Raw genomic sequence first — 26,180 nt, 5'->3', positions numbered from 1 at the left:
CGATAACTTCTCTCTCTCTCTCTCCTCGATGCTATTTAATTAGTTTAATTGACTAACTAACAGAAAAGGAAGTATATTAAAACATGATATACTTTTCAGACAAAGTCTTATTTGAAAATAACATTAATACATTATTGACCTTTTCTTTTTTAGCATATCCATAATTTTTTGAAAAGAACATTAATACATTAAACCGTAACATACTTAATTAATTAGTCAGACAAATTCTTATCTAGAAAAATTTTCTTTGACCTTTTCTTTTGAGCATAATAATTCCACCATTACATATCTAGACAAAATCTTATCCCTGGTGGAGGAGATAAAATTACTTCCAGTATAGAATCCGCTTTGAGATTCGTGTCAGATTAAAACGGACGACTCAGATGTCACTCTACAAGGTCAGGTATTGCATTGGATCTGAATTCATTTGAAATTTGAATTGACATATTCCCAGCTTTTAATATTGGCGCATCTGAGTCAAGATGTGACAGTCATTATAATTTGTCGCTTAGTGCGTTCTGTTAGCTGTAGAACCTGTCAGTCTTTCCAGAATCCAGAATTCCAGATATCTAAAATTCACAAGAGCGCCTCTTAAAAGTACTTTATTACATTATTTTTTGTTTGAGGTCCTCATTTTTAATTTAATTGTACGACCTTTAAAACAGTATTTTATTAAATATTCTAGATTTTTTGCTCATTTGTTTTTAATTTATGTTGAAAAAATTTAAAATATTAACAGACCACGTTTTCTTCGTTCATCTCAATTCATGAAACAAGAAAGAATTTGACATATTTATATTCATGAATCTTGTATAGATTGAAATATTTTTTTTGTCACTTATGCAAAGTCTTTTGTAATCAAGATTAGAGAAAAATTTATTGAGGAGACTTTGACAACGGTCATTTTAACATATTATGACAATAAAGTTTAAAAAAAAAACTAAACTAAATATTAATATTAATTTATACAATAAAACATACACTAAAATATCATCATATTTTATATACATGATATATAAATAATATAAATCATATCTATAATATTGAATCTTACATTTATAATTTATTTTTAAATTTGCCAAAATAAATATTATCAAATGATCCTTCCTCAACTTTTGTTATTTTTAATTAAACTGACCGAATTCAATAAGATCAGGTGAAAACTAACATCTTTTGGAATTATCAAACTAGCAGACAAACAGTAAGACAGGTTCTCACTTCTCAGTCCTAGGAGTGTATCTATGTATGTGCTTAGATACCAAATCTGCAATATAAAATGTTAAGTAGGTTGTAAATAGTAAAGAGACTATTTTTATTCCGTGAGCAACCTCGTAATATTTTTCTCCAAAGTATTTATATGCTGTCGGGCCCACGAGCCGAAACAGATGAATTCTTTCCACATGACCCTCTCCATTATTCGGACACGACCCTGATCTATCATAATTACTCTCTGGTCCCGCAAAATTGAATTTTTTGATGGTTTTCTCCGTAGTCAATATTCATACACTCGTAACTACCTTCTGCTTTGATTTATATTCAGTCAATCCAAAAAAGTTTTGTTACTAACTTACTATTTTGCAAAATGATTTTGGAAGGGCTGGTCTGTAATATTTTGCTAAGTCGGGGACTATTAAAAATACCCTCGTAATTTATGAATTCGCATCCTCTGAGATATCTCGTATTTTGCGTGACTTTTTGAAAAATTTCAACCGTTAAAATACGTTCTGCACGAATCTCAAGCTCAAATAATACTGTTCCCCGCGTTATCGCACTGGACACGTCGGTCATGCAAATGCAAAATATGAGATATCTCAGAGGATACGCACTCGTAATTTATTCGCCCAACATCTCCATCGCATGCCTTCCTCTCCACTTTCCCTCTCATTTTGGTTCTCCTGAATCAAAATCCAGTTCTTCTAAAAGTTTAAATTTGGGATCTATAAACGCCATTTGGTTCCTTGCTTTACCGAGGCATCGAGAGAGAAGATACAGTGATTTTGTCCATTATTTGGGCTCTTTCTCAAGTCATGCTTTCCTTCTCCCTGCGATTTTAATCTACTATCATCGACGCGTTGAATGTACTCTCCGCATTTCATGTAGACAGCAAATCCGTGGTGAGAATTTGAGTTTAATTCAGATCGTAGACGAGCTAAGACGGTTATTATTTTTTATATTTATTTTATTTTTTGTTTCCGTCGATTTTTCTACATTTGCACGAATTCGTTATTTTTTATGCAACTTCCTAACTTAAAATTGCTTGTCGAAAATATTTAATTTTACATCTAGCACATGCTTGTCTGTTTAGCTTTGATCACCTTTTTGCATTTTGATAGCTAATAAAATTTTATATTTAATTTGATCTTCTAGCTCATACCATCGCCTTCTATGAACTTCTGATAAAATTTTAGGTGAATAGAAATGCAAATGTATTCCATCCTATAATGTTTCAGCTACTAAATTTGAAAACGCTGAATGTTCGAAACTCAATTCCGTGGGCAATAAAATTTACGGATTATGCCTGCTTCGCGTCTTCTCATCATCCTTTATTTATTAGTGGCGTTAATTATTCCGTATTAAAAACAGGTGTTGGGCAAGGAAAGCCAAAATAAGGAGGAAAATTAAATTAGGGAAATAGAAAATAGTGGGAAATTAAGAACATTAATAGGATGTGATTATATTATTTATTCTGCTAATGTAACAAAAGGAACAATTTTTATTGGAAATAAGCAGTAATTGTGAGAATTGTTGTTTTTAGGAATTAGAGGTAGTCAAAATAGAAGCCTGAGATAACTACAAATGTTTCATGCCTGTCTGTCTAAAGTGGCAACTCAAGATATTGAAATTTCCTGCAACTGCAGTTGCGGTAACTCATTACACTTCATGTGCGATATGATGGAGCATTCTGGCGTGGAATCGCCAGAATCAGATGACAGTACTCCTTACGACACTCCTCTTACAAGCCCAAGCTCCTCTTCTGGTTATGAGAGCTGTCTTTCATTTTTTGGTACGTTTCAACTCAATGTTTGGAATTTCTCATCACTAAACAACTAGATATGTTTTTTTTACCAAGGAAAAATTCTGATATGTAGTGAGAAAAGAAAATCAAGTGTCTGTACCTATGTTTGAGTGGTACCATCTTAAAATGAAGCCTGAGATAATTGGCTTACTGTTTATGAATTTAAAAGCCAAGTAATAATGAAATAGAGCAATGTTTACGGGTGGGATAAATGGGGAATTAAGAGGATAACTCTCATCACTACTTTTACACAGGATAATAACTATTACCTTTTCACTTACTTTATCCTACTTTCAAGCTCATCATAAAAGTTTTATCTCACTGAACTAATACTAGATTCCTTTCATTTTTCCTCCTTTGCAGATGATCTCCCATTTTTTGACGGAGATACTGATATTAGGTAAGAAATTTGAATCATTTTAATTCACCTGTTGTTTATTTGTTTATAATTTTATATTATTAAAAAGAAGTTTATAAAGTTTTTTTATTTTAATTTCTAGCTGGTTTGCATTATCACAACTGTCTGTCAAATTTTGTAGTAATGGAGGCCAAGATTTGTTCGCTGGTGAGAAAATTGAAGAATTACCGGGTGATTCTTACATGGTACCATCTGGTACGGAGGTCTCGAAAGATGAAACTATTTCTCAGGTATCACCTGAGATTATTGAAATAGACAACACGTCTGAAGGTCTTTTGACAAAAGACACTGGCATGGAGCTCATACACACTGGTATGCCTAGTAATGAGAAGAATGAAGATTTGCACAAAGACACTGGAAAATTCAAACTGTGCAACTATGTATTGACAGAGGGTGACGCCATTTGTAATTTGGAAAGAGGCACAGCTGCCAACCCCTTGCATGTAACTATACCTAAAAGTGGGGAAATTGATAAATCTGAGCAGCATGAAGGTTCTTGCATCGAAAATGGTGCCACCTCTGCTTCTGGGGAGATTGATACCAATTCTTTTCTGAAGAAGAATATTACCGCATATTTAGAGGAGAAACTTTCCACTTTTCAGTTGTCGGAAGATTGTGCCGAGCCCCCACCCAAAATTGTTTCAGAAAAAGAGGCTATCATTAAATCTTTGCCCGATGAAATTGAGAAGGGGGAGGAATTATCTGATAATGAAAATTTACCAGGATGTACTACTGTGTTTGAAAACTCTGAAGGCACCACGCTCCCTCTAGAATATGTTGGCACTGAAACCTCTGATGCGATCACTAAAATCAAACCTATTGAAGGTATCTCTACAGAAGCTGGTATCAATATACTTCTAGAAGATGGTAATCATCCTCCAGATCATACTGGCATCGAAAATTTTAAAGGCATCCTCCCAGAGGAAGGCAGCGCAACTTCTTGTTTACAAGTTGGCACCGAACCCTCTAATGTATGTATTTGCAACACTAAAGATGGTTCTTCCTCATCAGTAAGCACTGAAATTCTAGTGGAACACATTGAAAACATATCTTTAGACAGCATTTGCACCAATACTGATATGGCTCTCTTGCCTCATGATGCTTGTGAGAAAAAACCCAACAATGAAGAAAATTCTCTATCATCATCAGGAAGTCCTGAAATTCCAGTGTTAAATATTGAAAATGATGCTGCTTTCCCGCCCAAGCCAGTGGAGTACATACTCCCTGAACCACTCATATCCAATTTTGGCACCGATCCTGACATGTGGGTCCCGCCTGAACTAGTTGAGAATGAAACTCAATTAGAAAGTGCAGCTATTGAAGAAGAAAAAGAGGACAAGATTAAATATGGAATGAATCCATTGCAACCCAAATTTGAGGATGAAGTGAATGAGAAGACAATGGTGGAGATCATGAATGCTGAGTTCAAACGGCTGTTGAAGCGATTTATGGTGGCAGAGGAATTTTCTGTGCCGGCTGAGGCTGGAGATGAGGATGCACCTGACAGCTGGCTTAGGGTTTTGCGCTTATTGTCTTGGCAAGCTGCTCTGCTGATCAAACCTGATTTGGTGGCTGGCAAGGAAATGGATCCAAGTTTGTATGTTAAAGTAAAGTGCATTGCTTCTGGTACCCGCATTCAAAGGTTGGCCTTTACTCCGTATTTTTTTCTTTCATATGGTAACTGTTGTACCTGGCAAATAGGTTCATTCATGTTTTTCAGAAGGATTATCATTCTACCTGGTACTGCTCAAATTGTATCTTAGTTATATCTGCATTTATGCTTCCATAACATGTGATAATAAATGCCCCATTTTATCTTAATTAGTTAACTAAGGTGTGACAGAGCCAACAACTAAGCACCAAAAGATAATAATTATGGGTTACCTGGGAATTAGTTGCATACCAGCCAGTACCTCTAGTTTACCCGTACAACAATTACCATGTTACTCTGAATTTTTAATAGAAGTTTTTGGTTGCAGTGAAGTGATAGATGGTTTGGTTTTTAAAAAGAGTGCGGCCCACAAGCACATGCCAACCCGCATTATAAAGCCTAGATTGCTTCTTCTTCAGGAAGTGCTTGATCATTCCGTTTCCGGTTTGTCATCCATCCGTTCTATGGAACATGTGGGTCCTACATCTATTACATTTTTTCGTCATTTTTCAATAACATTTTCCTAATTTTTCCTGGGAAATTTCATTTGTTTCTTGGTACCTGAAGTAACTTTTGAGATATTGAATCTAAAAATAATCCATATGATATTCCGCATTATTGATAATTTTACTTGAATATCTTTACTCCAAAACCTCATATTTTAGCTGGTCTTTAAATAGTTCTGCTGACTGGTGCATGCATAATACGAGCTGTTATATGTGGTACATGTTCTGAAAAAGAAATTTGTCAGAAATAACAATTAAATATAACTAAACGTTAAATCCAAATAAAAACCAAGTTTGAAACTGAGTAGCCACACAGATATGCAACACACACACACACACATATATAGAGAGAGGTGAGTGAGTCTATGGTACTATGCATATTACGATTTGGCACCGTGCTACGGCTCTATATTCGAGTTTTTGATCCGAACCGTTTATCTTGTTCTCCATATTAATATGTGTTTGGAGACCAAATTTTACATTTTTTGAAATTTTTGTACTATTTTTTTAGATTTATTGAAAATCACTGTTTTTGGATGGTCCAGAATTTTCAGATCAAGTGATTTTCTAAATATCTAAAAAAATAGTAAAATGTTTTCAAAAAATGTAAAATGTTTTCAAAAAATGTAAAATTTGGTCTCCAAACACATTAATATGGAGAACAAGATGAACGGTTCGGATCGACCGTTAGGATTTGAAAACTCGAATATAGAGCCGTAGCACGGTAACGACCCGTGATATGCATAGTACCATAGACTCACTCGAGAGAGGTTGGCTAATATCAAAACATTTGTTCTGGAGCTGTGGCGCAACCAATTGGTTTTCCGATTTTCAAAGTTTTAACGGTCAATCCAAACCGTTAGATGTGATCTCTATATTAAATGTGCTTGGATACAAAATTTTATATTTTTTGGAATTTTTTTACTATTTATTAAGCCAGTTTTAAAATCGCTGATTTTAATAAACAGTGAAAATTTTCTGGATCATTAAAAACAGTGATCTTAAAATTGGCTTAATAAATAGTAAAAAAATTCTAAATAATATAAAATTTGGTCTTCAAGCACAATTTATTATAGATTGAATGTTGAACAATTTGGATAGACTGTTTGGACTTTGAAAATGTAAAAACCAAAGCGTTTGTTCCACGGCCTGGGAACAAACATTTTGATATTAGCCAACCTCTCTCTCTCTCTCTATATATATATATATATATATATATTGTCATTTCACTATCAGCTCATTCTGCTGCCTTTTTATCTAATTCGTATTTTTTATGAACCAGGACCAAGATGTTTTGGAGAAATCAATTAAAAACATGCTTGATACATGTCAACCCAACATAATACTGGTTGAGAAAGCTGCTTCAAGGGAGGCACAAGAACTACTAAGAAAGCATGGCATTACCCTAGTTCTTGACATGAAACCTTACCGAATGGAGAGGATTGTGCGCTGCACTGGGTCCAAAGTGGTCACTTTAGGCGAGGCTCTGATAAGGCCTGATGTTGTAAGAGAGTGTGATAATTTTCGGATTGAGAAATTTGTGGAGGATATTAACAGAGAAGGGAAGAAATCCAGCAAAAATTTGTTGTTTTTAGAGGGTTTACCTAAACCTTTAGGCTGTACAGTAAGTCCTGTCATATCATTAGTTCTCTCAAATTTTCATTGTTAATTATTACTTATTGCAGTTTATAGGAGGATTGTCATGGCTCTAGTGTGCCTTATTTTAGTTCATATGGTCTCTGATAATATAGGTCCAATGCTTGTTAGTCCAACAATACTATCCTATAACTGTTATTCAACAATAATACTCTTTATCTCAGTTTTCTGTTGTGATGGGGTGCTAACTGTTGAAATAATAATGGTTTGTTCTAGTACTGGTATGTACCAGAATGTTCATCCAGTGGATCGAATAGTGATCCATGGCTTAACAGTTTCACCTGTTTTCAGGGAAACAACAATGATTTTTATGTAAAGTAATCTCCTGTTGCTATCTCATAACCCAAATTGTTTTCTCCCAATAGATACTGCTAAGAGGTGCAGACATTGAAGAACTCAAGAGAATCAAGCGGGTACTTCACTATGCAGTCTTTGCCGCACACCATCTTGTTCGCGTAACATCATTCCTCTCGGATCAAAGACTGTTGGCAACTTGCAAAAATGCTATCACAAAACAGAACCCTCTTATAATTTCCCCTGAACCTGAACCCATATCTCCTTCTAGAAGTTTCTCCTCTGAGAGCTCCACTGATAGCAGTACCCTGTCACAAGACCTGGACATCCCTATTTCTGATGAAGAATTACCTTTAACTCTTTCTGATATACCACTTCGTACTGATTCTACCTCACCGGATTTGGATCCTGCTGAGACTCTAAATGGGAGAATTGAAGGAACTGAAATAGAGACGGTGAAGAATGGCAAAATTAGAATCGTGGCTGATCCAGAGAAAGAGAGAGAGGATGCAAAGGACCCACATAGTGCTTTGATCATAGTGTCTTGTCGAAATATTGTAAAACGGACAATATGCGAGGAGAGACATGTGTCACGAATAAATTACTATGGTAATTCTGACACGACGCTTGGAACTCAGCTAACAGACGTATTCCTTAATGAGGTAGTTTTATTTTCACTCTCTCAAGCTCATTACCTTTCTACTTGGGACATGTTTCAATAGTTATATCACATGTAAAACATAAGATAATGAAAAGGATTACCTTTCTACTTGGGACATGTTTCAATAGTTATATCACATGTAAAACATAAGATAATGAAAAGGATTCTGCATTTTGCTTATTGGCACTAGATCATGACATGTGATAGCAAATTCACACCCATATGTTTGCATGTATTATTAGTGTTATAATATAGTTAAAAATTTGTCAGAAGCATGGATGCTCAGTATGCGGAGATGCACCAGAGGCACACTTGTATGTGTACACGCACCAAAACGGGCGCATAACAGTTCTAGTGACAACCTTGCCTCCCAAGCTGGACCTGTCCAGTAAGACCTCTAAAGACCAAGACAAGATATGGATGTGGACCAGGTGCTGGAGTTGCAAGAAAGAGAATAGGCCAGCGGGCCCTGCTGCGAGATTTATCGTGTCTGACTCAGCACGTAGTATTTCTTTCGTGAAGTTTCTTGAATTGAGTTTTTCGAGGTACTTGCCTGGGACAAAGTTGCCATGTGGCCATCTGATGTACCGTGATGGGTTGCGTTTCTTTGGGTAAGTCTAGCCATTTCTTTTTTTGTTGTAGTTTTGTTTTGAGTGAGGCTGAGGCTATGGTACTATGGATCAATATCTCCGTTTTTAAGGTATAGCGTGGATTAGTCCGTACTATGGATCAATATCTCCGTTTTTAAGGTCCAAACAGTCGATCTGAAAGTGTACTCGCAAATCAAATTTTACATTTTTTATAATTTTTTACTATTTTTTAAGATAGGTAGAAAATCACTTGATCTAATAATTATAGACCATTCAAAAGTAGTGATTTTCTACCTATTATAAAAAATACTAAAATAATTCTAAAAAATATAAAATTTTGTCTACAAGTATATTTTGATATGGAGATCATGTTGAACAGTTCAGATTAATTATTTCAACTTTGTAAACAAAAATATTGATCCATAGTACAGACCAATCCGTGCTATGCATAGTATCATAGTCTCACTTTTTTTTTTTCTTCTAAAATCTAAAGAGAAAAGTTTGATTTTGGTCCCTGAACTGTTTGATTTGGTTCAATTAAGCCCCAGAACTTGCTTTTGTACAATCAGTCCCCTGAACTATTGAGTTTGGTTAATTGGTTCAATATGCTCCTTCTGTTGACGTTAGGTTTTCCCGTACTTGATTTGAAGCTATTTACTTGTAGAATCATTTATATTTTTACACTTATTTTCTTGTTTGTTTTAAATTTTTTTGCCCAGCATGGGTTCGAGGGTTGCAATGCTGAGATATACACCAGTTGAAGTATATGAAGCATGTAAACCGCCAGCTATGTTGGAGTTTCATGATCCTAATAGCCTTGATTGGCTTCAGAAAGAAGCCCTACTTGTATGCTATCTCTCTCTCTCTCTCTCATTTCTCCCTCCCTTGCTCTTTGTGCTTAACTAAAAGTTTGAGTTCAGTCCTATAAAAAAAATGTAACAAGGACGTTGCGATAAAACCAAATATCTCAGTTTTTTCTTAAATAGAAACCAACATTTTCTCATATTTGTTCTAAGCCCAACATTTTTGCACTATTGCAAATAACTCGTGTTAAATTAATGTGACTGTATCGCATACATTAATTGTTGATAATTTCACTCTTTAACTCCATGGAAGTATGTACATTTTTTGGCCTAAGGTCCAATTGAAGTAAAACCCAAATAAACTAAGTTAAATATTGGGATTCCATTTTATTTAAACTAAGAGGAAAAAACCTGTTTAGTAGGGGTGAAAACGGAGCGGATAATGCTGATACCATATCCGCAACCGTCGGATAATGAGTGGATACGAATACGGATACGGATAGCAAACGGATATCAAAATTCAAAACCAAATCCGCCTTAAACGGATACAGATACGGAACGGATAGTCCACGCATACAGATTCGAATATGGATATAAAACGAATAATGGTTGGATAATTGAATTATATAAATTTAAGATATAAATATCAATTAAGAAAATTTTAAAATCAAGAAAAATAAATTAGAAAAGAAAAGAAAAAAGTAAAATAAAAAAGAGGTAAAGAAATGGAGAAGAGAGGATTAGAAATGAATGGAGAAGAGCAGCCTTGAGTGAAAAGTTTGAAAAAAATAAGTAGCGGAAAGTGGAAAAGTTAAAAAGCAAAAGCAATCAATGCATGCTATGCAGCGATCCGGACGGTGAGTATTTGTAGTCCCACTATTGAAGTTAAAAGTTAACTGACAGCTTTATATAACATTGAGATGAAGACAAAACAGAAATTCAAACGGACATGGATGCGCGCAAGGGATGCACTGTTACTCTCGCGGATATAAACGGATATCTGCTCCGTTTCCCAGTCACCATCCGTATCCGAATCTGAATCCGGATGAATTCTTAGCATATCAAAAATATCCGCATCTGATTTGCGAAATTATCCGGATCCGGATCTGAGTCGGATACGGAGCGGATTCGGAACGGATAATCCGGCTCCGTTTTCAGCCCTACTGTTTAGTCTTTTTTTCTAAGGGACATGACCATAATTTCAGCTGTCATGTGCTATTTTCAAATAAGCACAGTGATTGGATGTGAGGAAATGTTGGACACGTTTTGCAATTATGGTTAGATATTTGCTCCAGTTTGCAAATGAAACCGACAACATGTGTTGCCAAAGATGTCTAGTTACAAATTAAAATGCAGATGTGACACTGCAGTCTTCTCATTATCATTTGTGTGTGTATAATTCTTCTTGCCTTTTACTTTTTCGATTTGAAGGTAAATGAGAAGCGGTCGCTACTTTTCTCTGAGGTCAAACGCATTTCAGAAGAATTGAAACAAAAACATACAACTGATACTGCTTTGGGAGCGATTTCTGACGATTCAGTATTGTTGATGGCTCAGGAGACAGAAGCTCAAATTGAGGTTTGTTTTTCTAATGGGTTAAGATTCATTGACAATAAGTGAACTTGACTGTCTTGTAATTGCGGCATTTGACATATAAATTTGCCTACATTTGGAATGTTTTCTGTACTATATGAATATCATACAAATGAAAAATAATTATGTGATGTAAGTTTTACCATTCAAATGATTTGGAATTAACAACAATCCATATTAAGTGACATTCAATTTACACAAGATTTGATATATGACCAATCTATAAGTTTAACAATATGTCTACTTTTCTTATTATTTTTGAGATATTTTGTTAAATTGTCAAGTCAATCCATTGGCACTGTATTAAATGAGGCCTATGTTTATCTATTAATAATTGTTGTTGTTGAATATACTTGTGGTAAATGCAGGTGTCTCTACCAAAGCCCATGGATTCTGCCAAGAAAATTAATAAGAAACCAGGTCTGGCTGTTCAGGATATTCTAAGTTTGAATTGGTTACACCAGACATTACTTCTTGAGACTTATGTGTGGGATCGCCGCCTCACACATCTCTTTAGCTCCTTGCCTCTAAATCAAGAAAAACACCCTACTTGTTCCAACAATTCAGAAGAAAAACTGGTTGAAAATCGTGCCACTTCAGAAATTCTTGACCCAGCAAATACCAGTGGTAAGGTTTCTGATGAACCACCCTCCTCCAGTGAGATCCATAGTCTCGAGATAGTACCAGTATCAGAAGCATCCTTGTTGGAAACAACATTATCAGACTCAGAACAAATACCAGAATCTGACGTGTCAGGCTCTGTTTTATCCCTGGATGTCACTCAATCCGCATCCCAAGACAGAGAAGACTGGATTTGGGCCCCATTTTCCAATCTGCTAATGTCTTATAGAAAAGAACTTCAAGTTGGATTCTTGGACAGGTTTAATGAGATAAACAGATACATACCTAGTCACCTACCCCAAATCCAGAACCAAAAATCAGATTCAGAACCAGAACGGCAGTTTATTGTGGGCCCCGGTGGAAATGTTCTCTCAGTTTCGGAGGATGAAGTTTCTAGCTTAATTGCATATTCTCTATGCAAATCTGAGGAAAATAGAAAAAACAAGGAGGAACCAGAGCTTGATTCATCAGCTTTGTTGAATGCCATGTTATCACTACCGCCAGAAGAGATTTTAGTGGCTTGTAAGCCTTTGCACCAAGAATTTTCTATTGGAAAAGGAGATCCTCTCTCTCTAAAGGGAAAATATACCGTTAAATGTGCCTATGCAGAGCAGTTTTATGATCTTAGAAAGAAGTGTTGCCCGTCAGAAATTATGTATATAGGTTCACTGAGTCGTTGCAAGAGGTGGGATGCACAAGGGGGAAAAACCAAGGCCTTTTTCTCAAAAACAATGGATGATAGATTTATCATAAAGGAGATTAAGAAAATTGAATATCATTCGTTTCTGAAATTTGCACCGCATTATTTCAATTACATGTCTGAATCTGTTGAAAAAGGGAACCAGTCGTGCCTTGCCAAGATTCTAGGAATTTATGAGGTCAGTTTGTCTTTATTGTGTGAGTGTGCTGTGTAATACCCTGTTATGGCTGTTACCGTGATTGTTTTTGTACTGGTATGCAGAACTTAACTCACCAGATGTGTATTGTATGGTGAGTAAGGCTATGGTACTATGCATAGCGCGGATTGGTTCGTACTATGGATCAATATCTTTGTTTTCAAAGTTTAAGTAGTTGATCTGAACCACGCAACGTGGTCTCCATGTGAAATTGAACTTGCAGACTAAATTTTACATTTTTTAGAATTTTTTTACTATTTTTTTAGATAGGTAGAAAATCACTACTTTTGAATGGTCCAGAATTTTTAGATCAAGTGATTTTCTACCTATCTTAAGAAAATAGTAAAACATGTAAAATTTGTTTTACAAGTACAGTTTCATATGGAGATCATGTTGAAAGGTTACTGTTTGAACTTTGAAAACGAAGATATTGATCCATAGTATGAACTAATCTGCGCTATGCATAGTACCATAGCCTCCCTCTTGTATGATACCATTATCATACTACTATTTCCAGGTGCTGAAACAAACCAATACAAAGCTAGCTATATTTTCTAGCACCAGTTTAGACCTGGTAATATAATGATGTAAGTCTGGCATGTCCTTGACTGCTGAGATGTCCAATTCCTATTTGCTAATGAATTATTTCCAATTCTTTTTATAGATAGTGGAAAATAAAAACGGGAAAGAGACTCGAATGGATTTAATGGTGATGGAAAATCTTCTATATGGGCGCCATTTGTCACGCACATATGATCTCAAGGGAGCCATATTCGCACGACACATTGTGGGTTCTAGTTCTTGTACTTTCTTGGATCAGAATTTCATAGAGGACATGCGGGAATACCCAATCTATCTTTCCCAAAGGACAAAGAAGCTATTTGAGCGTGCCATCTGGAATGACACTTCTTTTTTGACGGTATGCATAATGTACCATTTTGCTACTGATTCTTTGATGTCCTTTATTAATTTAATTTTCGGCCTAAACATCCAATTACATGACTTGTTCTGGTGGCCGGGACTAACTATTTGATTTACTTTTTGCCCCTTTTTCAGTCAATTAATGTTATGGATTATTCGTTGCTGCTTGGAGTAGATAGAGAAAATCAAGCAATAGTTTTTGGGATAATAGATTATCTTAGGCAATATACCTGGGACAAACAACTTGAGACCTGGGTCAAGTCTTCTCTGGTGGTCCCAAAAAACGAGTTACCTACTGTAATTTCACCGAAAGAGTACAAGAAGAGATTTCGTAAATTCATGCAACAATATGTCCTCACTGTCCCAGATGGGTGGGGCTCGGAGATGGTTAACAGCCCCTGGATTGTATCCTAAAATTTTGCATTCTTTTTTGGCTCGAGTTGGTAGAGCCATGTAGATAGGTGGCATTCTTTTAATTGGTTCCATGAAATTTGCAATTTTTTTGGCGAATTTCCAGCCAGTCCAAGTTTTGCTCTTCCTCTTCTTCCATCAATTTTCTTTGTTTGATATATCGAGCTTATTGTTGCTATTGTAATTTGTTAGTAATGTTATTAGTCATTGCAATTCAATTTTCAGATATAAATTGTTGGTTCGCTGAGCATGTTACAATTTGTTTCTGAATATGAGATGAGAGTCAAAATTATTAAATCATCTTCATTACGAATACTAAATTTGTACTTACGACCTGTGTATAGAAGTTATATTTTAGTCAAACATGCTAGTAGTGGCGATTGGCGAAGGGAGATGGAAGTGAGCAGGTTAATCGACTCTACTCAAATTAGAAAATTCCATTGATATTTATGTATTTTCTAATAAAAATTGCTATGTGTTTCTATATTATCATGTTATGTATTTGGTTTATCAATAATGTTTCAAAAGTTTGTATTAACCTTTTGGATTCTAGACATAAAATATGCCACTGACTTCTGTCATAATCAACTATAAAAAGATAGACTAGTACGAATCTAATAAAATAAATAAAATTATTTTTCTTAATTATTGTTGTAATGAAAGACTAAATCCAATTGCATTTTTAGAATACAAATAGAGACCTATAATAAGTGTCTCTTTGATAACAATCCGTACTTTATTTTTATGATCCCAAACCACTCAATTTCTACATATGCTTCATTCTCATCCCTCATTTACTCCAACAGATTTTGGTAACTCTTTATTAATCTTAATGATAATTTATTCCTCATAAATTGGTAACATATTTCAATAAAACCAATTTTTTTAAGGAAGAAAACTGCTAATTATCAAGGACAAATTAAGACACGCATTGAAATTTTAATTTTTATAATTTTTTAAATAAAAAATAGATAATGTCTAAATTTTATCATGTATTAAAGATACTCAAAAATCAATTATTGATCATGTCAAAAAATATTAATTATATAGTAATATCTAAATTTTATTTTGTTATCTGATATTTTATATTTTGTTATCACTTTTGTTGGATTTTTAAATTAAAATTGTTCCATATATAATATATTGTTTATTCCATTCCATTTAAGCATAATTTGATGGTATCTTCATTTATATCCATTTTGACAGCAATGAGATTTATGTATATCATATCTAAGTAAATATGTTTATTTTATTGAATTGAACAAATAAGAGAGTTAAATTACACAACTGTGAATGAAAGATAATGGTTAACAAAGAAAGCATTTGCATAAGAATAAAAATAGTCTCTAGATTAGAAAACAAATATAATATTAAGTTCATAATAAATATTATAGTAACATCAGCTCAGCTGCTCAGCCCAATGGAAACTTGAAGAGTCCATCTCCCCTCAGGTACCTGAGGTACAATTAAAAAGAATGGACGGCCCAGATTAATCTCCCCTGGGCCAAACTCAATTCGGAGCCAGTTGGGATTGTAGGGTATCTGCTTTGAGATTCGTGCCACATGAAAAAAGCGGTCCAGATTTATAACTTGCACCTCAGGTACCTAGGGTAATACGGATTCAAACTTGAACCCCACCTACTTTATTTAAGCTTAAGGTCTTGTTCGGCCGCGTTAATGTTCTCGTAACTGAATTTCTTTTTTCCTCACAGGAACAGTACTTTTCAGTTCAATTCTTGTGCCCATGCCCATTCTCAATTGGAGGTCGAACATGCCCTAAAAGAGTGTAGACCATTTTGGAAGTAAATGGGAAGGAGTATGAGGAGAAAGTGGGGTCCCAATGACATTTTGTTAATAATTTTAGAGATGGGATATGTTTGTTGATTTAAAAAATAATGATGTATTATATTTTTTTCTTATTTTTTACATCTTTGTAATTTGTTCCGTTGCATTATAAAATTGACATTTAGAAGTAATTATAAATAATGATATAACATTTTTAACTAGATTGTTAAAATAATAATTGCTGCACATTCTTGTAATAAAATTACAATTACTTTATCAACATATACAATCTCTTTATAAGTGAGACGGTGATGTTTTGATTTTGTCCCCAAAAAATGGGAGTTTATGAATTAAAAATTAACTTGTAAAAAAAAAACATAGAACTAAAAATTGAAGAGGACTTTTTACAGGACAGTGATGATGACCAAAATTGATAAAGTGAAAACTCTTAATTATATTATTTCCAACATATTATGTCATACTTTACCAACAACATATCATTAATCAAAAGAAAGTATTACAAAATTTTACATATAATAAAGAAAAAAATAGTACAAAATAAATTAGATATTATGTCAAAAAGTAATAAATATTTTTAACATCATGCAAACCATGTCTTATATATCTCTAAATCCCTCTCTCATAAAATAATCTGTATTTGTGAATTTTATTCTATTCCTTTCTTTCACAATGTCCGACACCCGGCGGACCAAATGCAATTCTAAAGATTCGTTCGATCGATTTGTAAAGAAGCACGGTTTTGCCACCAACTATTTCCAAATTCCAATAGAAGCATACGCATATATAAGAAGTGATGTACATTCAAATTAAGAAGCAAGTGAGGTGCAAAAAACTTTTTGCAAAAGCAAAGAAGTGATAAATGAATTTAACGAATGCTTTGGGTTAAGGAACATAATTTGCGTGAGTGTTTGAGATCCAACCTACATGCGTAAAATTATACAAGATATTATCGTCTTATGTGGTGCCTTGATTTTTCATAGCACTCTTTGGGGAAAAAAACATCTATATGGCCGAATAATTTAAAACTGCTAAGCACTTTTGGGAGTGAAAGTGATATTGGAATATCACATATAGGCTACAAACGAATCGAACCAAATTAAACTTACTTCAGTTTGAATTTGATTTGAATTAATTTTGAATCAAATTTTTTACGAACTCAATTTCGAATCTTTTATGAACATTTTTATGACAAGGAGGAGTGATCGTAGTCGCCGAAAGCGAGAGGTGAAAGTTGTCTAAGATTTTAGAATTGAGAGCGAGGGTTACGACTTACGAGTTATAACTTATGGCTGGGCGGCCTTATATTTTAATTTTTAAGTCATCAACGAACATAAGTCATCAGCGGAAATCAACGGTTCACGTTACTTTAAGATTCAAACTAAAATATTTCGCAAACCTATTTCGAACGAACCAGGTCCAGTTTGAATTTGGTTCACGTTACTTACTTCAGTTTGAATTTGATTTGAATTAATTTCGAACTATTTCGGATCAAATTTTTTACGAACATTTTCGAATCAAACTCGAATTGAATCACGAAATATGAATTTTTTGTGCAACCCTAATCACATATAAGCATAATATATTATTATAGCATATTTTTCATTTTAAATAAGATATTTATCAACGCAAGAAGGGACAAAAAATGCCCAAAATGCTACCCACACCACCCAATTTGAGAGAGCGGATTTTAAATCGGCCGCGCCATGTAAAATTTAAATCGTACTTGTTCATACAAAATTTTAGATGCATGATCTGTCCAATTAATATTTTCAGATGAAGTGTTAGCATTAATATATTAGCAAAATTCGATTTCACCATCAAATTTTATCTACAAGTACCACAATATATCACCGTTTCTTTTTTTCAAAATCTCCTATTCTCTCAAGCTCAATTTTTTACTGAATTTTCTTCAATATTCTATTTTTTTTTGGTACGGTAATGATTTTTCAATCATTTATATATTGGACCCAAACAAGTTGAAATATATCTCAAAAAATTGGTAGGTTTCACCAGTACTTGAGCTATAAATTCTGAGCCCAGCCCTCGACCAGACCTACCCGGCCCATAATAGCCCGTTATGGAGAACCGGACGTCTAACATAATCCGTAAACCCAACCCCTTTCTCTATGACAGTGCGTATCCTCTGAGATATCTCAACTTTTGCGTGACCGACGTGTCCGGTGCCTATTCGGAGGTGATGTATGGGGTCAATATGCTTTGAGATTCGTGCAGAACATCTTTAAACGGTTGGGATTTTTCAAAAAATCACGCAAAGTTTGAGATATCTCAGAGGATACGAATTCTTTATCTATCCCTGTCCCGGCCCTCCCGGGTGGTCCTACCAGAGATTCATTGCATGCAATAATTGGAACAAGAGGTCAAGATAAGTCAAAAACATAGGTCAGCGAACAATAGTACATCCAAACAAAGAATTACAGCTTGCAAAGCGGTGCTATCCTGTACAATGAAACATTCTTTGTACGAAGACATAATAGAAAAATCATGTACACGTGTCGTATTCCATCTGGATTCAATATGGGTATTTTTGTTCTCTAGAAGCAGACAATCCGCAATAGATGCTGACATCATTGTCTACGTTGCAAACTACGGCGCACAGCCATACATGAATCCAAGCGCCTGTTACACGAATAGAGCATACAGTACCACTTATTATTACTGCGTGCAATATTCTTGCTCTCGTCGGTGTATCATGTTTTTTCCCCGAATCTTAATCCAGGTTGTCAGGTTCTGGAACAACAATTTTGTCGACTGAACCTGGACCTACGAGAGGCAATATACCATCAGAAAGAATAAACGGTTAGTAATACAAGTAGAATGAATAATTACAGACTTACAGTGCATTTTGAATACATATCTAGTCGAGTTCATAGAGTAGCATTGATTTTTATACATTTGGAATTAGTCTTCAAATTTTACATTTAGATCAGAATATACCCTCATATTTAAATCTAAAAGATAATATATAAAAAAACGTGACGGATTCATTTGGAATTAGTCGTGCAGATTTCTCTCTTTAGTTTTATAAGGAAGTTAAGATATATTATTATATATATGTATGAATTTTAAAACAAACAAACGTGACGGATTCATCATGAAATATAGCCTCCTTGGTGTACCAGTACGTTTTGTCCCAAGTTCAACCAACAAATATATTCGTTTCCTTCTCCAAATCTTTTGCAAGTCAATTCTGTGCCTAAACACGGCGCAATGATATCTAACCAACAAAAGTAACATTGTTCAAATTGTACAAGTACACCATGTGTATATATATTTTGAACTCTCTCGCTCTCTCCTTTGTCTCCCACCTCTGTGGATTCGATTCTCCATTTTCACTCTATCTACCCGTTTCCTGTGCGTCTAATAATACAAATTGAAGCTTCACAATTTATCCTTCAATTTCTCTGCAATGGAGATCTCCCGAGTAGAACCCGACTCCGATCTCTCTCTCGCGCTCCGTGCTCCAGGCGCAATGTCTTCCATCCCCTCCACCTCTCAGCCCGAATTCGAACCCGCTCCGGTTAACTTGTTAGGTTACCCGTTATGCTTCAAGCGGCCGCGTTCCTCATCTTCTTCTTCATGTTCTTCTCCCTCCAAGAGACCCGAACGGGAACCCGAGCCCGGTATGGAATCACGCCGTGCAGCTGTTCGTGCGTGGGGTAATATGCCTCTCTCCTTAGCTGATCCTGATGTGTTTCAAATTATGGAGAAGGAGAAGCATCGCCAGGTAATAAAGGTTCTATTAATATTCTTAGTAATTTGTAAACGTTTTATAAGACCTAGCCATGTAGTTATGCTATTTGATGAGGAGAATTTGGGAATTACTCATTTTGGCAGGGTTTTGTTCAGTGGGGGTTTGCCCAGAGTTTATTTCGCTCGTTTAAAACAACTGTACTTTAAGAGAGGTCCTTTGCCAAATAATCGTTTTTAAAACTTGGTATCAGACGTGATTTAATTTGATATATAGTGGCCTCGATTCTGTTGTTTCTGATATGAAATATAATAGGTTTAGACCATATTATCAGAGGTCCTATCTGAGTGCTCGTTGGGTGTTTTACATTTATCGAGTTCTTAGCTAGATTCTCGCAGTAATCTGCAGTTCCGTATTTATTATGGGATTATCAGTGAATGAATTTGATATGTCTAAGTTCTGTAACTTCTGATTTGGGAATTAGTAGGTTTAGACCAGAATTGGGCTTATTCTCCCTGTAGGAGTGCTCATTGGGTGTTTTACATTTATGTAGTGCATGCTTAACTAGGTTCTCCCTGCGATTTCCTGTTCCAGTTTATGATGGGATTACCAGTGAATGAATGCATGCACAATAAATTTTATTATTGCTGTTATAAACCTACATAACAAATAAAGTCTAAATCATAAAGAGACCAATGATTAACGACTAGCTAGATTAAGGTAATATAGCCCACACATGCATTTTTTCATCATCATTAATTTTTCACTTCGTAGGTTCTAAGTTTTTTGCCATCTGTTTCCTTCTTTGTATATACCACCTTGTATTTTCAATTTTATTTTTTAATGAAATTTAGAAGGCCATTGCCTCAGAAAAATAAAAAGGCTAAATCATATCTGGAAGTAGTGTTTGATTATTTGATAGGGAGGTGGAATAAAGTGAGGAACTCACTTTATTCTTGTCCTGTAAAAGGGGAAACAGGGACTGAAATCTAATGCTTGAGTACTGAGTTTAATTCAATTTTCAATTAAATCCTTTTTGTTTTTGAAATGTTTAATCAAATTAAAAATTGTAATTCTAGGGGCAATTTTGCGCTTTAATTATTCTTTCTCGTATTGCAAAAAACAACGAAGAGTTTGTATAGCAGGATCATATTTGGAAGTGTTAATAGTAACTTCTACAGTAAAAACAGGGTATCATTTGAAAGAAAAGTCCCAAGTGAATTCTTTTAATTCTTGATTTATTTCATAACAGGTCAGATGCATTAACTGCTTGATTGCAAATATTCTGTAATAACTGGGCTTGATATGAAACTCTTAAATTAAAATCTGTTAATTCTCTGCTTATTTCATAATAGATAAGAGGAATTGAACTGATTGCATCCGAAAACTTTGTGTGCCGTGCGGTTCTTGATGCACTTGGAAGCCACCTGACAAACAAGTACTCAGAGGGCCTACCTGGGGCCCGCTACTATGGCGGCAACCACTTCATTGATCAGATCGAACAGCTGTGCCACTCCCGAGCTCTGGCTGCATTCGATCTTGACCCTTCATCTTGGGGTGTCAATGTGCAACCCTATTCATGCACATCAGCTAATTTTGCCGTTTTTACCGGTTTGTTAATGCCCAAGGATAGAATTATGGGTCTGGATTCACCATCTGGCGGCCACGTTAGCCATGGGTATGTTGGAATTCGACCTTCTTTTCCAAAGAAGGCATGTAGAACCCACCATTTCTCTAAATTTGTTTTTAGATATTTGAAATGATATACTTGACTATTAGATGTAATACCAAATCAGATTTTCAAGAGGTTGTGCTCCAAGTTTGCTTGGAATAGTTAGGAAAATTTGCTTATTTGCATTGCACATCATTTTAACTATAATATGAGGTGCTTATAGCAAAATTCATATTTGTTTGAAGTTATTTGTAAAATTCAATGTTTTAAATTGTGCTAAGCATGGTTCATACAGGTACTATACACCGAGTGGGAAGAAGGTATCAGGTGCATCCATATTCTTTGAGAGTTTGTCATACAAGGTTAATCATATTACCGGGTACATTGACTATGAGAAGTTGGAGGAGAGGGCGGTCGAATTTCACCCAAGAATTTTGATATGTGGAGGCAGCTCATACCCCAGGGAGTGGGACTTTGCTAGGCTAAGGCAGATAGCCGAGAGGTGTGGGGCCGTGCTTATGTGTGATATGGCCACCATAAGCGGTCTTGTAGCTGCAAAGGTTTGAAAACTAAACCTTTTACTATCTGTTGGTTTGTGGCATTTGTTTTTAAATTCTGATAGGGTATTTCTGTTGAGATTTGGTATTTAAAACATCTTTTTATCAAGGTTAACCATGTTGTTTGTACATGTGAGGAGGTATATTCTGGTATGTGTCAACTGGATATGTTTCAACTCCAAAAATCTTTTTTTTTTTTTTTTTTTTATCTTAATGGTATTTTGGACTAAACTAGATCCTGAAGTCTTTAATTGTTTTTCGATGCATGTACTGACCTTCAACTAAACATTAATAAACCCAAGATAAACAAACAAAAAACAAAGGAAATAAGTGCCCCTACCTAATCTATAAAATCTACTCCTTGCTGGTAATCACTGGGAGACAATCGTCACCTGCATGCATCTAAAATGTTGTGCAACCTTTTAATTGATTCATTTGTTCTCTAACGTAGGAGTGCCGAAGCCCTTTTGAATACTGCGACGTTGTGACCTCAACCACCCATAAAAGCCTGCGGGGCCCGCGCGGCGGCATAATCTTCTTCCGCAGGGGTAGAATCCGGTGCAAGCATGCTGGCACCCCTACACCAGGTACCCCAAGACACCCCAGGCGACCTGCCGAAGAAGCACCAGCTGAGCAGTATGACTATGAGGACCGTATAAACTTTGCAGTTTTCCCCTCTATGCAAGGAGGGCCCCACAACAACCATATTGCTGCATTGGCGATTGCTCTTAAGCAGGTGGCCACGCCAGAGTACAAGGCATATATTGTTCAAGTCAAGAAAAATGGGCAGGCACTAGCTTGTGCATTGCTTAGGAGAAAGTGCCGGCTGGTCACTGGTGGAACTGACAACCACTTGATTCTGTGGGACCTCAGAACATTTGGCTTGACAGGTAATTATAATTCACCTGGTTTGACCTAGTTGACCGTTTTGGTGATATTTTTGCCCAGTCATTAGTACTATAGCTCTTAAGTGCTTTATTTGGAGTTTGAAGCAATCAATGTTTTTCTCAATGAAAATAAGTTATTCCAAGAAAAATTACAATTGAGGAATCAAATGAAAGATAGTTTGTTTATAAGCCTTTCCACAAACTTGTATTTTCTCAACACTGCCTATTAGGCTGTTGTCTGCTAACAAAGTAATAAAGTTAAATGTATATTAAAATTACCCAATCATGCCTCACATCCTTATCTCCGTTTTCAATATCCAAACAGTCAATCCGAACCATTCAACATGATCTCCATATTAAAATGTGCATGGAGACCACATTTTATATTTCTTAGAATTTTTTTACGAATTTTTTTAGATAGGTGTAAAATCATTGTTTCTAGCCATCCAAAAACAGTGGGTCTTTTACCTATCTAAAATATAGTAAAAAAAAGTTCAAAAAAAAAATTTTGGTCTCCAAGCACATATAAGGAGATCATGTTGAGTTGTTCGGATCAACTGTTTGGACTTTGAATATGGAGATAAGGATGCGAGGCATGATTGGGGCACAAAAACAATGAGGCATGTTTGGACTTTTGAGTGTCACAAATTGTTTGGTATTGTGTGATATTTATTAATCATTTTAGAAGTTTTCATTAGAATATTCATTTTTCACACATATCTGAAGTACATTCTGTTGCAAGTTGCATAAAAAAAATGATTTGAAGTGTCGTATTTGGGCCAAAAATTAAAGATTTCTTTTAATGAAATTAAATGACTTTATTATATCTAGACTGAGAACAATAATTGTTCCTAATTTAACTTTTTTTATGATTCAGCTACTTCTTTATTTTACAAAACAAGAAGTTGAGTGATAGTATAATACAAGTATTTTATGAATATCTCCATTTTTTTTCTTTAAAAACAAAGTAGAGGTATAGCATCAATTGGAGAGGCCTTAGATCTGCAAGAAGGAAATGAAAGCCATAATTTTTTTGTATCTATTTGAAAAGTTAGTTTTAAAAAAAAAATGCATTTTCTGCTCAAAGAAACAAAGAAAAGCAGGTTTTCTGTAACAGATACTCTTTAAGCTTACTTTACAAATAAGCCTACATATCCTAATGGAAAACTAAGGGAAGGATAAACTGAAAGACGAAAACAGAAATAATAGCAGATAATACTTAAAATGCTTCAGATGTTGGTTGATGTATCCAATTAAAGAATATTTATTTTCAGATTAGCACAACAGAGACCTGGTGTAATTAAGCTTTGACATGGATTATGTTAATCTGCACGTGTTTGTTAGTCATTTATTAATGATGTTGTTAACTTAAATCAGGAAAAATTTATGAGAAAGTGTGTGAGGCATGTCATGTATCAATCAACAAAACCCCAATTTATGGTGACAACGGCTCTCTATCCCCTGGTGGTGTCAGGATTGGTAAGATTTCTCATTCACTATGCACAACCGTTGCATTATTTATTATACCACTGAAAAATCATGGAAAATCTGTCTTGCTCTTCTTTTTCTTTTTATTAAAAAAAAAAATATTATGACAGGTACCCCAGCCATGACAACAAGAGGTTGTGTCGAAAATGACTTTGAGACAATAGCAGACTTTCTCTTAAGAGCTGCAAAGATAGCAAGTAATGTGGTAAAGGAGCATGGTAAAATTCAAAAGGATTTTTCAAGGGGCCTACAAAACAATAATGATATCATTGAGTTGCGTAACCAAGTTGAGGCTTTCGCATCACAATTTGCCTTGCCAGCGTTTGATGTATGAGAAGTTTTCAGTTTTAGTCAAACTTTAGAATTGAGAAATAATCAATGAAATTTTGCTCTTAGCCTTTAATTTTTACAACTGCTTCCTTAAAAATCATTTTGCAGATAACAGAGTAATTGGCAACAACATCATCCTTGGAATATATTTATATTTATTATTAGGGATGTAAAATGCCTAGATGCCCGATACGGAGTCGGTTATAAATGGCACATGGGGTTAACCGGCAATGAACTGTCCTGAATTTCATTTCATCCTTTGGTGTTTAGCTGTACTTAGAATTCATTTTTGTGGTAATGAAATTCTATCCGTTGTATAGCGATTCTGTGAAGAAGTAATGCTGAATTGTCTATGCTAATATTTTTACCTTTTTTGCATCTTTAGACTATGACCTGTTGTAGTATGCGTTTTTTGTTAGTTTTTCTGTTGAAGAGCTTCGGACATGGTGGAATCTAACTAGGGGTCAAAACGGTATGGATAATATCCGATCCGTATTCGAAAACTTAGATGTGAATACCTGTATGGATAAGGATACTGATATGGTTTTTCTATCGGGCTAGGTTGCTTTAACTTAGCCCAAAATTGTGTAAATAAAACTTTTTCTTAATTAATATATCGTTGGCGACAATTTGTCGCTAACCATCAAAAAAAAAAAAAAAATTATCCGTATCCGAATAGTGGATATATACCATATTTTAATATATATTATGAAAAAATTATATTATTTATCATTATAATTAGATAAATATTATAAATTTTAGTATTTTAATATTATTTTAATAAATATTCGATCTGATCCGGGTCTGCATCCGTATCTGTCTGATATGTACAATATTCGCTTTGTATCCGTATCTGGAAAATGAAAAAAGAGATGTGGATATGATTTTACCACTATCCACTTCGATTTCACCCCTAATTCTAACACCTTTTTTTCGACATTTTTAAAAATACCCAATTAGCAAAATATTTTAATAATAATAATCAGGTTTTAGATAAAATTTTAAAATTACTCAAACCGTGAATTTTTTCCATGGTTTCGAATTTTAATTCGGAACCGTGGAAAAAATTCACGATTCCAACTTTTTTTTTTGCAAAACAGAATTTTTTTTTATTTTTTGTATTGAAATATTAGAAATGTTGAATATATATGTTTGAAAATAGATGGAATACAATATAATTTGATTTATTAGAAAGATTGCAACAAATAACTAGGATCAACATTTTTCAGGTCGGATTTTTCGCACCTGTAAGAAAAATTAATATATTTATTTATGTGTTATTGGAAAAAAATAAAAATGTTTGGATTCTGAGTTATTGATCCTGGTTCAAAAGTCGGTTCTAGGTAATACATAAAATATTGTCATATTTCTAGTACATTTAATTTCTAAAAAGTTGTATCTATTATGAGAATTCTTTTTGAATAACAATCATTAAATAACTTAAAGTTTTTATTTTTTTTCAAAAATAGATACAACTTTTTAGAAATTAAATGTACTAGAAGGATGTCAATATTTTATGTATTACCTAGAAGTGACTTTTGAATCGGGATCAATAACTCAGAATCCAAGCATTTTTATTTTTTTACAATAACACATAAAGAAATATATTAATTTTTCTTATAGCCGCGAAAAATCAAATTATATTGATCCGGGTTATTTGTTGCAGTCTTTCTAATAAATCAAATTATATTGTA

General features: G+C 34.6%; 2 protein-coding genes across 3 annotated transcripts; both read left to right on the top strand.

The window, feature by feature from the left end:
• The first annotated feature begins 1,859 nt into the window (after window positions 1-1,859).
• Window positions 1,860-14,279, top strand: LOC144575522 (putative 1-phosphatidylinositol-3-phosphate 5-kinase FAB1D). Of its 2 annotated transcripts, none has more exons than XM_078325691.1 (13): window positions 1,860-2,114; window positions 2,756-3,004; window positions 3,380-3,416; window positions 3,556-5,076; window positions 5,414-5,558; window positions 6,874-7,215; window positions 7,613-8,203; window positions 8,473-8,813; window positions 9,512-9,638; window positions 11,027-11,173; window positions 11,557-12,687; window positions 13,370-13,624; window positions 13,762-14,279. In XM_078325691.1, the coding sequence occupies exons 2-13, from the start codon at window positions 2,797-2,799 to the stop codon at window positions 14,038-14,040; spliced, it is 5,124 nt and encodes a 1,707-aa protein (XP_078181817.1). In that variant the 5' UTR covers window positions 1,860-2,114; window positions 2,756-2,796; the 3' UTR covers window positions 14,041-14,279. The 2 variants fall into 2 exon arrangements, with proteins under 2 accessions (XP_078181817.1, XP_078181816.1); XM_078325690.1 differs by having other exon boundaries at window positions 1,958-2,114; window positions 2,859-3,004.
• Window positions 14,280-19,099: 4,820 nt separating this feature from the next.
• On the top strand, window positions 19,100-24,852 carry LOC144575628 (serine hydroxymethyltransferase 7-like). Its single transcript, XM_078325835.1, has 7 exons — window positions 19,100-19,588; window positions 20,908-21,230; window positions 21,520-21,784; window positions 22,233-22,671; window positions 24,046-24,147; window positions 24,267-24,484; window positions 24,595-24,852. The coding sequence occupies exons 1-7, from the start codon at window positions 19,271-19,273 to the stop codon at window positions 24,604-24,606; spliced, it is 1,677 nt and encodes a 558-aa protein (XP_078181961.1). The 5' UTR covers window positions 19,100-19,270; the 3' UTR covers window positions 24,607-24,852.
• The last annotated feature ends 1,328 nt before the right edge of the window (window positions 24,853-26,180 follow it).

Source organism: Carex rostrata, chromosome 24 (assembly GCF_964058835.1).
Source record: "Carex rostrata chromosome 24, lpCarRost1.2, whole genome shotgun sequence".
NCBI classification, from domain to species: Eukaryota; Viridiplantae; Streptophyta; class Magnoliopsida; order Poales; family Cyperaceae; genus Carex; species Carex rostrata.
Note: the sequence above shows the minus strand (reverse complement) of the source record. Positions and strands in the feature narration are given on the sequence as shown.